Consider the following 16,300-nt stretch of genomic DNA (forward strand, 5'->3'; position numbering starts at 1 on the left):
CGAAATGTGCCCAAGTACTTAAATTCAATTACGCGCGAATTAGCGGAAATCAATCGATTTCGTTCGGCGGCGGCGCGATTTTTTTTCAGCAAATCTAAACGTAATTAACGTTTTGATTGCGAGAGAATGGTGTTTTGATTTCGTTATTTAATTTATGCTCGTTCCCATGCCACGGGCGCCATTTTTCTCTTTCGCGCGCGCGGCGGACGAGGGAGAGGAAAAAAAGCGACACACGCGTAATTAATTTATCGAATCGAAGGAAAAATTTTCGACGGCGACGACGACGTCGCCGCGCATCTCACCTCGGAAAAAGGTGAGACCGGCGTAAAAATGCAAAACAGTAGCGAAAAACGCGGAGGAGAAAAAAAAGGATAAGAAAGGCGCGCGGCATGGGAAAAGGGTCTTTGGGACCCCGTGGAATAAGTGCGCTGGCAGTGCCGTAGGTGAACGATAAGCATCGCGAGCTGATGGCTACCAGAAGGAGGCGCGTCGGGTGGGGGGCGTATCGGACGTCGCCGATTGGCGGATCGGGCGGGTGGGGAGAAATCAATGGGAAAACTAGGGGGCATCGGCGCCACTGGAATGGGTTGCCAGTTTGTTGCTATCAACGAACGTGAGCGATCGTGACAGACGAGGCTTCGCACCAGACTAAAAAAAAATTCGCGAGTTACGCGCGCGTGTAGTAGGTAGTACTGAGGACGGGCGCCACTGCATTTCGCGAAAATCGGAACGGGCGCGTGTGTGCGCTTCGAACCCCCCCGAGAAAAACCAAAACACAGTGTATTAGTGCGATAACTAAATATTTTGTGGGTGTAAAGTGCATTTTCCCATCAGGCTGGCTGCGTACCTGGACGGGGGGCCCGCCTGTGCTTCCGTGGGGGCCCTAACCCTAAGGGCCGGACTGGCTCATGTACCCCTTGGGCCTAATTCTTCTTTTATACATCACACGGCACACAACATAGGTATGCTCGTCCTCGCGACGGATCACACTGTATTGCTAATTACGGCCTAATTAACCAGTGTAATTAAGTGAAACAGAAGAAGTGTTAATTAGGTACCAATTAGGCGCAATTCTATTCAAACCCTAAATTTGTATACGTAATTATACGACAATTTCACTTGCGACTGTATAAAAAGTCAGTAAAGTTTTATGGACCTTGTCGCATAAAGCTCGAGGAATAGTGGCTGTTGCACTGTCGTCCGTGGCAACCGATTCCAAAGATCGGTAATTACTAATTAGGCATCTTTGTCCACCACAATTCAAAATTAATTAACACCGCGAATTAGTTTACTAATAAAATTTTGTAATTTGTTTAAAGGAAACATTCTTCCGTCGGGCCCATCCGATAACTATAGGTAGACAAAATTCAAAAACCGAACTGAGAACATTTTTTTGAAAAAGAATTGGGTTTGGCTTAAACTTGACCGGAAAATTCCTTATCGTACAAAGGTTTTCGAGTGTCTCTAAAAAAAGAACATTTTGTGATAATCGAGTCGAGGACTTAAGGTACTTAAATTTCCAGATTTCAAATTATTTTGAAGAAAAGAAAATTCCAAAATTTTGATCCGTCGGGGAGGAGGTCGTCGCATTGAATTTTCAATTCAAAAATAAAGAAAGCGTTTTTAAATTTTCAAAAAATTTGTAACACGGGTCGAAGACGTGTTGGTAACCTCTTTGTTTCGCATAGACCACAAAGATTTATGCCGGAGGCGCAAAATTTGGTTTTAAGAGAAAATTTGAAAATTGGCCTACTCGCCGGTACGGCGCCAAATTCAATTCTAGTACCTAATTAAGTAGATCTTAGTTAGAATTCAGAACCGAGTGCACAATGCGCCTTTGAGCAGGACAGCAGCATAATTAGCGCCTAATTAAAGAGAAATACTTAATTAGCGCATAATCACATTCATGATATTAACAATGACAATATTATCAATTTGGTCCTTTACTGCGCCAACTCGTGACATATGCATTACCGCATATAGTGGCGCAAAAGTATATTTAACGGCGCATAATTGTTACCTACCTTGTATAATCAAAGTTCGGTTAAAAAAACCGCAAAGTTTATTGTTGAGGGCATAGTGAAAGCTCGAATAATAATTAGAACGTACGCATTCTCGCGGCGGCGATTTTTTGCGAAAAAAATGTATCCTACTATATGGCGCACAATTGTATTTAACGGCGAATAATTGGTCCACGATAACTTTTTAATTAAAAATAGGCGATTGTCACATACGTAGCTCAAAGACGGTTGGTAAAATGTAAAACATCAATGTTCATATTAGAGCGCCAAGAAGCGCATAATTAAAAGTTCAAAATGTAATTAAATCTAAATCGCCTTCACAGTATGATATTGAGCAGGGCATAATTGGCGCACAATTTGATTAAATTATAATTAAAACTTAACCAGCATATTACAAATTTAGTTCATCTCTACACTAAGTGAAGGCAGGCCGTTAGAATTTATGGCGCAAAATTAAAATCCTTATTCAGTAGCGCATAATTGACGCCTAATTAACATAAATTTGAATTAGACTTTAATCACGGTCATGATATTAACCAAAATGGGATATTTCTGCGCTTTTGCAATTCATGTACAACGGCGCAAAATTTCATTCCCGGCGCATAATTGCTACTAGATACGTTGTAATTAATGTCTAATAATTCACTGTCATGAATTAATGAAACTTTTGCATAATGTAGATAGATACCTCTGAAGGAAACCGTGCCAGACAGCGCATAATTGGCCCCTAATTAAAGAGAAAAATATAATTAGCGCATAATCACACTCACGATGTCATGATATTAAAAATGAAAATTACCAATTTGGTTCGTGGCGATAGTATTTTGGCAACATTTGTATAATTTTGTGGCGCAAAAATCTTGTTTAAGGGCGCATAATTAGACACTTCCTAAAATTTGAGTTGAAAAAAGTAAAAAATTTAATGTTGACAGTACTCAGCACCACACAATGAAAACTCAAATATTAATTAGAACTTAGGTATCCTCGCGGCGACGATTTTTTGCGAAAAAACGCGTCCTCTTATATGGCGCACAATTTTATTTAACGGTGAATAATTGGTCTCCGATCACATTTTAATGAAAAATACGCGATTGTCACATGCCTAAGTCGAAGGGGGTTGCAAAACGTGAATTTTCATGTTAAGAGCGTTAAGCAGCGCATAATTAAAAGCCCATTAAATCTAAATTACCATCACAGCATCAAGAAAAAACTCAATCACGCTGTCGCGTTATAACGCAAAGTATTATTAAATGAGGCATACAAAAACTCAGTAATTTTGTCATTAAAAGTGGGCGACTGCCATAGGGCATGTTTTGGAGTTTAATTCTGACGACATTGAGCAGTGCATAATTGGCGCACAATTTGATTAGATTTTAATTAATCCTAATTAAATTACAAATTGAGTTCTTCGCTGCGCACAAATCAGGCAAATCGCCGAACTTGCGGCGAAAAATTTAAATCGGTATTCAGCAGCGCATAATTGGCGCCTAATTAACACTAAGTTGAATTAGACTTTAATCACTCGCGATATTAACAAAAATGGTAGAAATTAGTTACTTCTGCGTTGACGGTGTTTCTGCAATTCATGTGCAAAGGCGCACAATTTTATTTACCGTCGCATAATTGGTACTCACTACTAATAATTATCACTGTCATGGAATTTGAGATCAGTTAATGAAACTTTTGCATAATTTAGAGATAAATACCTAGAGACTCTGAAGGAAACCGTGTCAAGTAGCGCATAATTGGCACTTAATTAAAAGCGCACATATTAATGAAACAGCTGATGCTTGTCTTATAATGGCGCAAAATTTTACTTAAAAGCGCATAATGGGGGGCTGGGGCTCGGTAATAAAAAATTGACAACTGTCACAAGTTGCGTTGAGTTGCTTATATTTTTGAAAGTGAAAAACGGGTGTCCATAGCCCAATTTTGATGCTGCTAAGTAGCGCATAAATTGCGCCTAATTAAAACACTTGCGATACTAACAGAAAACCCGAAATGCCCTAGAAAGGCGATAGAGAACTAAGAAGAGGTTCAATAAAACTCTAGAAAACGACATGTAATACCTCAAACTGTTTTCAAAAATCATAGAAGGCCCTAGACAAATTTTAAGCGCTTTCCATTGTTTTTTTTGTAAACGGTGGAATTATGGATATCTTTGTGTTGATTTTAAAAAGAAAGACTAGTATCAGGAGATCAGATTCGCTGAGAAAAGAGTGTCGAAACATTTTCCTCGAGCACAGAAAAAACCTCCCCGTTAATTATGCTTTCCTGGTAAAAACAATTTCTCTGTGAATTACGGATGGGATTCTGATGCAAATTACTTAAAAAAAAAACTCTCCTAATAGAAATTATTATAATAGAATCATTGCAGCAAGATTGCAAGCACAGACACCTCCTTACTTGTTATGTTCACCTAGTATAACATGTTTTTAAGAATCACTGCATTAGACTCACAGAGAAGTAAGAGGGTGTACAATTTACTGGCAAACTTCTCCCCACTTATTGTTCTCCCGAGAGAACTTTCTTTTTTAATAATTACTGTATCAGGTTCGCAGAGTCGCTAGGAGATGTTCAATGGATTGACGGACACCTCACTTATTATGATCTGATATAAATTACTGCTCCATCAGGGCCAAACAGTCGCAAGAAAGCACACACTTTATTTTCACGCATTCTGTTCCCCTGATATAAATTTTTGTTTTAAGAATTGTTGCGCCAGATTCGCAGAAATATATTAAAAAAATTCTTTCTTACGGTCTTGTGCCCCTGGACGATGAATTTATATCAACAATTCCCTATCCAAAGAAAATAACTATCAGGAGATTATATGAAAACTTGTGCTTATCGTTTGTGTTCTTGTGATCCTAATACCCACAAGATTTTTTAAGGAAAAGCTTGTATCAGGTGAACACAGCATGTAGGAACGTGTTTAACATTTTTTTTCGTTATTTGTACCGTTTTACGTTAATGTGCCCCTGATCCAAGAATGGGTACTATCATACTACAGTAGAAGATTTTTGATCATACTTTTGCCTAAGGTATTATATTCTCTTTTTTATGATTAAAAATCTCAAGAACTCAAGAATGTCGAGGTAAAAGCCCTGAAAAACACCTTCTTTACCATCATAATCTCCCGATACAAGTCTTTCGCTTCAAAAAGTGTTGCAATGCCATAGTGAGAGAAGCAAGTTTAAGTAGAAGTTATCAACTGACACCTTCTAAAGTATTATGTTCTCCTGATACAAGTCCTTTTTATGAATCAGATCACAGGAACCCAAAGCGTATAAATAGGTGGTAAATTCACACCTTCATTAATATCATAATCTCTCATGTACTCCTGAGATACGAAGACGGGTGCTCTAGATATTAGGAGCTCATTATAACACCGTGATACAAAAGATCCCGAAGGTTAAACGAAAATAAATGTTAGAAACATCATCTTGAAACAAGAACAAAACCTCATTTTCTAGTTCTTTTGACGAATACTTTGTGCATTACGGGTAGAAACACCTTCTAGTTCATTATACACTCCTGACACACGAGATTCCGATCATTATTACAAAAAATAAATGGTTGAAATGTACCTTTTGATTTCGCAAGACTCTTTATGCATGTTCTATTACATTGTCTTGAAACAAAAATTGTCCTTCGGAAAAATGATAATGTTCTCCTGATACAAGAGTTCTGGATGAAATTGATGCGATATCCTTCTTGATGAAGGAAGATATATCTCCTCTTGGATCATGTTCCCCTGGTCTTATACGCTCCCGATGGAAAAATTTCCGACAGTTTTTTCCCATCATTTTTGTGTCTTGTGATTCTAGTACATACAATGTGTTCTGTGTGTCTTCCTGTGCCCCGACCCAAGCATTTACACTGAAAAATTGTGTATCAGGAGATCATACTACAGAAGAAGATGGTTGATAATGAGTTTGCTTAACGTATTATGTTCTAATACAAACTTTGTTTTATGTATCAGGATCAAAGAAACTTAAGAATGTGTAAATAGGAGGTAAATTCGAGGAGAAACATCTTCTTTAATATCATGATCTCTTGGTCAAGTCTTTCCCTTCAAAAAATGTTTCAATGCATAGTCGGAGAAGCAAGTTTAGGTAGAAGTTATCAACTGACACCTTCTAATGCTCTCCTGATACCAATCTTTTGTTACGTATCAGGATAACAGACACGCAAGAATATGTAAATAAGAGAAACGTCTCCTTTAATATCGTAATCTCCTGATACAAGTTTTTCCCTTCAAAAAATGATTCACCATGGCAAGAGAAGCAAGTTTAAGTAGAAGATTCTAACCTAACGTACTATGTTGACCTCTTTATATGTATCAGGATCACAGGAATAATTCCTACTGAACAAAAATAATTCTTGATTCAACAATAATAGTTTTGATCTGTGGCCATTGCAGTAACTGGAGCCGTGTGCGGAATTTTTTCGAACGAAAACAATAAACTTCGAATTTCAATTAAAATCGAGAGCACTCATTAAATTTCGACGATTAAAATTTATCAGGCGATTCGCTACGCGCGCTAAAATTGAGCGAAAAAGCGGAAAATTCGGCGTGGTCGCGGGGACAAATTGAAAGTTAATTGGGCATTTCAATTTGGACAACAAAAGACCGTGTGCAGTTTCCAAGAAAGTTAGGTACCTACCTACATAATGAGGGGGTATTACGATACTAATCTCCTTAAACAATACTAATTATACACGCATTCTTGGCCACCGACCATTTTTGATTTGGGCCCGCGAGGCAACCGCGCGCGCGCGCCCCGGTTATTGTTTAAATAGTAAAGGGCCAGCGGGCGATCCCTGACGCACGCCCTCGACGGCCTCGCGCGCGCGCGCTTCTGATGGGCAACGTTTTTAATTTGCTGTTTTCTCTTAATTTTAAGGTCGAGCAGAGCCAGCCGCCGGAATGCTGATTGCTTGCGCCGGCTGTAACAAACCTATACTTGACAAGTTCCTACTAAATGTTCTTGAAAGGACGTGGCACGCTGATTGTGTAAGGTGTTTTGATTGTCATAAACCGCTGACGGACAAGTGTTTTTCAAGAGAAGGCAAACTTTTTTGTAGAGACGACTTTTTTAGGTAAGTGTCTTTTGATTCTGTTTTTATTTAGTCTTAAATTTTCTATATGTATTAGAAGTAGGGCTCATTATGCTCCCCTGATACAAAAATTCAACGAAAATATACCTCTTGAAATAAGATCTCCTTTATGTTCTCCTGATATCTGGAGAAGATTTTTTTGACAGATACTTTATGTATTAGGAGCGTTTACTCCTGAATGTAGGCGAAAAAAACTCAATGACTGAAAAAACCTGTTCTCCTAATACATTCTAGAAGGATAAAGTGCAAAAAAATCTACTATAGGAAGGCAATCTCGTTTATCATGTTGTCCTAGTATCCAGACCAAAGTTTCATAACTTTTCCAAAACATAGTCTGTGTATTAGGAGTAGAGATACCTCCTCGCTCATAATATTCTCATATGTTATTAAGTTCCCGATTTTTCAAGCAAAAATATATCGTTGAAACTGTCCACCCGCGGTTAGAAAAAAAAATCCTATCAGGAGCAGAGATATCTTTTCACTAATTATTATCATCCTGCCACAATCGTTCCCGAAAGGTTAAACCGAAATAAACTTAAGAAAATAAAATTTTTCGAGGTTAGAAAAAGAGCTCCTCCTTTATTATGTTCTCCTGGTGACCAGAGAAGGTTAAAAGAATTCGCCTTAGAACCAAAAAACACCAAATGTTCTCCTGGTAGAAATTTGAAAAAATTCCGATAGATACACTACGTGTTAAAAGCCAGGGACCTCCTCACTCGTTATATTATCCTGATACGAAAGTTTCCGACGGTGTATACAGCAATAAATTGTTGAAATGTTGCTTTCGATTTCGGAAAAAGATCTCGCGCATCATGTTTCCCTGTTATTTTCTCCTCATTGTCCTGATTCTTTCATGCAACATGTTCCCCTGCTATTAGATACTCCTGATACAAACATTCTGGAAAGAATTGTTGCGATGTTCTTGATGACGGAAAAGACCTCGTTAATCATTTCCCCATGATACAAAAGTGCCGAAAGGAATTGTTGCGATGTTCTTCTTGGTGTAGGAAGAAGACCTCCTCGTGCATCATGTTATATTCCTGATACAAAAATTCTGGAAGGAGTTCCTCTTGATGATGGATAAAGACCTCCCCGTGCATCGTGCTCATCTGATATTTTCTCCTGATACAAAGGTCCTGGCAGCAATTATTGCGGTGTTCTTCTTCACAATATTCGCCTGGTATTATACTCTCCTGATACAAAAGTTCCGGAAGATTAAAGCGCAAATAAATTTTCATCAGGTAATATTGTTTATTATAATCTCCTATTAGACAAACCAAAGTTACGTAACTTTATCGAAAGCATCACTAAAACCTCCTCGCTTATTATATTCTCCTGATAGATTTTTTCCTTACAAAATATGTTGTCGAAACCTTTCTTCTGGAACTCGAAAACGCCTCCTAGCTATCCAAAGAAAACTTTTCTTCCCACGTATAATCTTATGTATCAGGAGCAGGGATACCTTTTTACTAAGTACATTCTTCTGGTACAGAGGTTCCCCCTAGCTCTTTATATTCTCTTAATATGCAAGTTCATAAAAGCTCGAAGAAAAATAAATTGCTGACACAATCGTCCTGGAGTTAGAAAAAAACCATTTCGTTTAATACGCTCTCCTGCTCACCCCCAAAAATTCGTCCAATACATACTCTACGTGCTACCTCCTCACTCGGGATGTTATTCTGATACAAAAGTTCCAGAAGGCGAATGAAAAATAAATATTGCTTCAAAAAAGACCTTTTCGTTTAATATGTTCTCCTGCCATCTTTTGACGGATACTCTATAAACTATAAAAAGATCTGCAGGGACCTACTCTTTTATTACATTCTCCTGGTAGCTGTTTTTGTGATGTATTAGGAGCAGGGTTACCTTTTAGCTCGAATAATCCTGATACAAAGGTTTCCGACGATTTAAGTGAAAATAAATTGTTAAAGTACTCCTTTTAATGACGTAAAATGACCTCGTAGTGACTCATGTTCCCCTGGTATTACTTAGTCAGAAAATTAAAATACTTCCGTCGGCTACCAGAAGAATGTAATAAGCGAGGTATACCTTTTCTCCTTGTCTCCTTATATTCGTTCAACCTTCGGAGATTTTTGTATGAGCATACACAGACATTTTGTAAACGAAAAGGACTTAGTTTTGTTTCAAAAGATATAGTTCATACGCTCATTTTCCGTTAACCTTTCGGATCAGGATAATATAAAGAGTAAAGAGGTAGCCCTGCTCTTAATACGATGAAAATGTACTGGACTCCTAATACATAGACCACCTTGAAGTTTAGACAACTATTGTTTCAGTAAAATATAATGCGCGAGAAGATATCTGAGCTCCTAATACATACAGTACCTTTCGGAAAAAATCCCTTCTGGCAATCAAGAGAACATAATAAACGGAAAGGTATTTTTCTGACTTCAGAAGGACTTCCTCCTTTAGAATATTCTCCTAGCCAACCAAAGTACATTTAAAATTTATTTCTAACGTTTACTCTATGTATCAGGAGCATTATATTCTCCTGGAAAGGGAAAATAAATTGCCGAAACCCCCTCCCTTGAGATTAGAAAAAATGTATTATGTTCTCCTGATAATCAAATCTTTTTGGCAAATGTCTATGTATCAGCAGCAACAGACACCTGAAACTTTCCCTTTAAGGTTAAAAAAAATATCTCCTCGTTTATTACGTTCTCCTGGAATTTAGAAAATTGCACAGAGATACCTCCTCAAAAGTTTAGGGGTTTAAGGAAAAATACATTTGTAAAACCTTGCCTTGAAGTTAGAAAAAGACCACGTTCTTTGATATGCTCTCTCGATAGCCACAAAAAGTTCTAATACATACTCTACGTGTTAAGAGCATGTGTGGCTCGAAAAAGGAAGCGCATTTATTATGTTCTCCTGATACATACTCGCCCAAAATTTGAGATATTTTTCAGACAGATAATATATTTATTAGAACAGAAAAAATACCTTCTCGTCCATTGTATCGTCTTAATATAGCGTTCCTCTTGAGACAAAACCTCCTCCTGTCATGTTCTCCTGGTAGTCACGTAAATTGTTCAATAGATGTCGTACTGTAGCGGGAATACCTTCTCGCTGATTATATTTTCCTGTTTCCGACAGTTCTTGGGGTTACTAACTCGTCTTGTACTGCTGGGAACCACAAAAAGTGGGTATTAGGAGCACAGAAAGTTTCCGAAACTTTTACGGGTGGATGATTTATCTAGCAGGAGCATTAATACCTTCTCGTTTAAGCGAAAATAGACTAGAAAAAAACCCCTTCGCTGATCATGCTCCCCCGGGAGGGAACGAAAACTTTCTAAAATCCTTCCGACAGATGCTTTATGTATTAAGAGCAGAGAGTAAAATGTATCTCTATGTAATGGCGATCGGGTTGATTTTTGTGTTCTCGCCTAAAATGCGCGGGAATTTCAAATCGGTTCTTTTTGTGAAGTTGTTTGCGAAGTGGGTATCAGCGGGACTATAAAAAATAAGTCATCAAACGATTTAATTATTTCGGGCCGTAGGAAAACGAAAAAAAAAGCGTCAACAAAAGAAGGGCAGGCGTAGGTATAATAGAATTTGAGCGCGAAACCTAAAGCCATGTCGCTTGTAACGCGATACGCGTAATGAAATTCAAACATAAAACGGTCCCGTAGCACCTCTAAAACGATAACTTTTACACCCTTAAATCAGCTCTCGCTCTCGGGCGTCGCGAAACTACGGGGACGACATCCGTCGGCCGCGCGAATACGATAATTAAAATTTCGATCAATTGGGGGTTTCGGCGCGAAAAATGAGTCGAATTCTATTGGCTCGACGTTGGCGATCAATACGTCGCCGACGCCGACGACGCCGCAAATGGGGCACACTTTTTTGTTTTAGTTAACAATGTTTGTACAAGTCAGCGCATTTGAAGTTTGCAGTCAAAACAATGTCGTAAATTAAATGGCAACGCCTTTTGGTCTGTCTAATGCACCTGCGACCGATCGTCACGCGCGGTTTACCACAAGGATCAGTTGTAGGGCCACCACTTTTTCCTAGATCGCGTACCATCGCCTTTTGATTTCCACATGGCTGTGCAATCCTTCGAATTGTCTACCTCCGCGTACATAAAAAGAGAGATTGCGCTCACTCGACCGCGCCAAATTTCAGCAGCATTGAAGCGTTAAACCAAGCGAAACGCCAGTGGCCTTCACGCACGATTTTTCAAAAAATTAAAAAAAGGGCCACGTCGCCCGCTTTTTTCCAGACATACACAGCGAGATGTAAGTAACTGTTAATTTTTATTAAGATTTTTAACTGTTCCTGACGTTATAGAAAAAACTAATTAAATTTGGCGAACGTCTTAATCACGAAATTGTTCATAATTTTCGTAAGGAAATTAGAGTGACTTTGAGTTTTGTTGACGTTTAATTGTTTTAATTATACGCTCGGTTCCCATAGAATCGCGCGGGGGACAAGGGAGATTATGATAAAATTTGTAATTTAAATTACGCGAGAATAAATCAAACGCATTTTTTTTTATAATTTCATTCATAACTTACGACTATATAAATTATTCAGGATAGTGACCGATTTGTCGAACGCCCCCCGTACCCCCGAAAAAATGCTATAAATTAGTGGATCGACTGCTTTCTTCATTTATTATTCATTGTGTAAATTAATGTTAATATTTTTATTTTAAGCCGAGCGAAAAATTCTCATTTCAAAACCTTTCTCGCGAGCGGTGATTTATTTGTTGAACAAGTTTTTGTTGCTCTCTCTGTGCTTGCAATCATCTTCGAGATTTATTCACACAGGCCGTTGCGTGAACACACAAAATTAAATCATTCGAGGGGAGTTCGACATAAATCCCACTCGACTTTGTTTATATTTGGTTTAGGACAGTCAGATTTACTGTTTACATTGGAGCGAATTACGCTGAACTCGCCTTAGACTGACTTGCAATGTCTCCTAAGGACACTAAGCCCCCAGCAAAAAAAAAACTCGTATTCGGAAACCAGACTTTTGATCCGGCTCATATAAATAGCACTGATCCTGGATTGGCGAAAGTTTGGCATCGCTATCTCTTTTTGTTCTCGAGTTAGACGAGGAACAGACGGAGAGACGGACAGAGCCATAACATAAGGGGCTAAGAGAAACAGAAATAAATCGACCAATGATATGCCCACTAAAATTAAGGTATTTTTAATAGTAGCGCAAGATTTCATGATGTTTATTGGCTTTATTGCCTCAGAGGGGCGAAGTTTCAAAACGTTTATGAATCCCCCACTGTTTGATTCCTGCTCAGTTTCCTGTTTAAAATTGCTGGAAATTCTTCAGAGGAATAATATTCGACTCACTGATTTGAGAAGAGACGAATTTAAATAGAAAACAACCCCAAATCAGTTTTTAAGGCAAAACGGATACCGAATAACGATGGAGAGATATAGAAAGAGTTGAGAAAAAAGTGCAAAAGAAAATGTAAGGAAAAAAAATGGAGAAACAGAAAGACTATAAAGAATAAATAAGGGAAACAAAAACAGAAAACGTTTTTTGGAATGTGATAAACAGAGGGAAAGGGAAAAATATAACGAGTTGAAAATAAATACGAATAGAGGGGGGGGGGTAGATGAGAGGGGATCGGTTGAAAAAAGGGGGAAAAGTGTTAGCGTTTTTCATCGATTTAAAGGCAGCGTTTGACGGAGTAGAAAAGCAAAAGTACGGAAAAAGATGGGACAATGGGAAAATAGGTCGTAACCCCCCCCCCCCCGTGCTAGTTTCACCACAATAGATTATAATGTTTGCATACTACACATGAATAGTAATTTATGTGCCCTTTTTCAAACTCAATAATGATGAGATTCGAGCACTTTTGTGGGAAAACGTAGCACCGGGCGATCTGGGGCGTATGAAATACCCCCCTTTATACCCCCCAGCATACTTAAGAGTTTGTTCGTATAAGAATCTCAAGATAATTGTAAAGAACGTATCATAAAATTTTTTTCATTGGGGGGTACTCCCATACCGTTTTTTTTCTGTTTCAAATTCTTCTGAAATTCAGTGAGTCTCAGATTATACCTCGGAAGAATTCAAATTTCAGCAAAAGGAAAGCAAGAACCGAGGGAGAGTTCACGAATTTATCCATGCATTGACCCTCAAATTCGAATGGTTTTGTTTTTTGTTTTAAATTCTTCTGAAATTCAGTGAGTCGAATTGTATGCCCCAGAGGAACTGAAATTTTAGCAATTTTAAGCAGAAATAAGCACTGTAGTTGAATTTTAATCTTTGCAACTCACTGTCCAATCTATTATGCAGGACTCGCGTTTGATCGCCCCCCCCCCCCAAACAAAATGGTGATTCTGCTTGAAATTCTTCTGAAATTCAGCGAGTGGTACTTGATGTCTCTGGAGAATGAAAATTCCAGCAATTCTAAAAAGAGAACCGCCGATGGACAATTGAACTTTAATTTTTCTCTCGATTTACTACAACAGCCACCTTCATTTGCCCACAAAATCAAATTGGGGATGTGTTCTGTTGAACATGCTTCTGAAATTCAGTGACTAGAATTTTATGCCTCCGGACAATTGAAATTCGGCCAATTTTAAACTGAAAACAAACACTGAGGGACAGTTTATCCAGCAGTCACTTTGATTCGTCCTCAAATGTGAATGAGGGTTGTTTTCCGATTCCAATTTTTCGGAAATTCAGTGAGTTGAATTGTCTGCCTAGGAGAAACCGGCAGTTTTAAACAGAAAGCTAACAATGAAGGATAAGTAGTTGAATTTTAATCTCCGCGACTCACTTAGAAATTTTCGCATCAGTCGCCTTTAATTAGGCTCCAAAATCGGATTGAGATCATTTTCTCTGTCTTTGAAATTCCCACAATTCTAATCAAAAAGAAACAGTTTAATCTTAATTGAAATTACCGGAAACACTGAGACTGAGAGAGACAATTGAACCTTAATTTTTCTCGAAGTTATTCTGCAAGAGTTGCCTTTGCTTAAAATCGAATTGTGCTTATTTTCTGTTTGAAATCCATTTTAAATTCAGTGAGTAGGATATTATACCTCGGGAATACTGAAATTCCAGCTATTTTCAACAGGAAACAAGCAGAGACAGTTGAATGTTAATTTTTCTCGAATTGGAATTGCATGCTGTTTCAAATTCCTCAGAAATTCAGTGAGTAGCACTTTCTGCCTCCGGAGAATTGGAATTTCAGTAATTCTAAACAGAAAACAAGGACTGAGGGGCAATTGAATTTTAATTATTGTCGCTATTTTATACAGAGCCGCCTTAATTTGCCCAAAAAACCAAATTCTTGGTTGTTTGTTGCAAATTCAGTGAGTCGAATATTCTGTCTCGAAAAAACAATCTTAAACAGAAGTCAAACACCGACCGAGAGATAGTTGAATTTTATTTTTCCTCGAATTTATACGGCAGCAATGATTCCTCAAAATCGAAATGCGTTTTTTTCTGTTTCCAATTCTTCTGAAATTCAGTGAGTAGAATATTTCGCCTCAAAAGAACTGAAATTCTAGCAATTTTTAACAGAAAACAAATACTGAAGGATAGCTGAATTGTAATCTTTGCGACTCACTGAGAATATGCATCACCCACCTTGAATTCGCCTTCAAAATCGAATTAGGGTTATTCTGTTCTAGCGTCTAGAAGTAATGACTTATTATTCTCCTTAAGAATTGAAATTCCAACAATTTTATATTGAAAACAAGAATACACAGAGTGTTCCTAAATATGATGTAAATACGGAAGGGGCTCATTCTTTGGCTTATTTTATGACTTAAAAGTTCAATAGGTCCGCAAACGCTTCGTTGGCGATGCTACAGGGTGTTATGGTATAATCTCCACTTGATTTTGAGGGCGATTGCTCTAAGTATTCGAGAAATATTGAAATTCAACTGTGATTGTTTTCGATTTACCTAAAATTGCCCGAATTTCAATTCTTCCGAGACATAACATTCGATTCACTGAATTTCAGAAGAATTTTAAATAGACAACCAACCCCATTCCATTTTGAGGGAGAATCAAAGGCAACTGTTGTGAAGATTGGAGGAAACATAAGTTCTACTGTCCCACAATGTCTGTTCTCTGTTTAAAATTGCTGCAATTTCAGTTTTTCCGAGGCATCATATAATTAACTCACTGAATTTCGGAAGAACATAAAATGGAAAACAACCCCAACTCGACTTTGGCGACTGCTGTATACACTCGAGAAAAATTAAAGTACAACTGTCCCAAGCGCAAATTTTTTCTTAAAATAGCTGAAATTTTAGTTAATTCGAGCAATAGTATTCGATTCACTGAATTTCAGAAAAAATCTGAATAAGAAAACAACCCCCATTTAATTTTGGGGGAGAATTAAAGGCGGCGGCTGTATATAATCGAGACAAAGCGCCTGTTTTCCGTTTAGAATTGCTGGAATTTCCATTCTCCAGAGGCATACAGTTCTACTCACTGAATTTCTGAAGAATTTGAAACAGAAAATAACAGGCACCTGCTGTATAAATTCGAGAAAAATTAAAGTCCAACCATCCCTTAGTGCTTGTTTTCTTTTTAAAATGATCGGAATTTCAATTTTTAGGAGGCAGGGAATTCGAATCACTGAATTTTAGGAGAATTTAAAACAGGAAACAACAACAATAACGATTTTGACGATTGCTGTATAAATTCGAGGAAAATTAATGCCCAGCCGGCCTCAGTAATTTCTTTCTGTTAAAATTTCCGGAATTTCAATGATACCTAGGCATAATATTCGACTCACTGTATTTTAGAAGAATTTGAAATAGAAAACAACCCCCATCTGACACTCAGTGATTGCTTTGTGTTTAAAAATTGCCGGATTTTCAATTCTTCTGTGGCAGTGGCAGAATATTCGACTCACTGAATTTCTGAAGAATTTTTAACAGAAAAAAACCAATTTAATTTTAAGGACGAATCAAAGGTGATTGCTGCGTAAATTACTCACAAAAATTAAATTTCGATTGTCCCTCAGCGCTTGTCTTCTGTTTAAAATTGCTGGAATGTCGGGTCTTCCGAGGCATAATATCAAACCCGCTAAATTCCTGAGGAATTTGGAACAGAAAACATATCCCAATTTGAATTTGAGGGCGAATAAAAGGCGATTTTTCCGTTTAAAATTGCCGGTATTTTAAAGTTTGCGA

General features: G+C 37.9%; 1 protein-coding gene across 1 annotated transcript in view; it reads left to right on the forward strand.

The window, feature by feature from the left end:
• Positions 1–583: 583 nt before the first annotated feature.
• The window catches only part of LOC116161051 (LIM/homeobox protein Lhx5), a 45,683-nt gene continuing 29,966 nt past the window's right edge, over positions 584–16,300 (forward strand). The window contains exons 1-2 of the mRNA XM_031474243.1: positions 584–962; positions 6,932–7,127. Of these exons, the coding sequence (XP_031330103.1) occupies positions 6,955–7,127 (173 nt within the window). The 5' untranslated portion in view covers positions 584–962; positions 6,932–6,954. The remainder of the gene's footprint in view (positions 963–6,931; positions 7,128–16,300) is intronic.

The sequence above is a fragment of the Photinus pyralis genome, unplaced genomic scaffold, assembly GCF_008802855.1.
Source record: "Photinus pyralis isolate 1611_PpyrPB1 unplaced genomic scaffold, Ppyr1.3 Ppyr1.4_LG10, whole genome shotgun sequence".
Taxonomy (NCBI): domain Eukaryota; kingdom Metazoa; phylum Arthropoda; class Insecta; order Coleoptera; family Lampyridae; genus Photinus; species Photinus pyralis.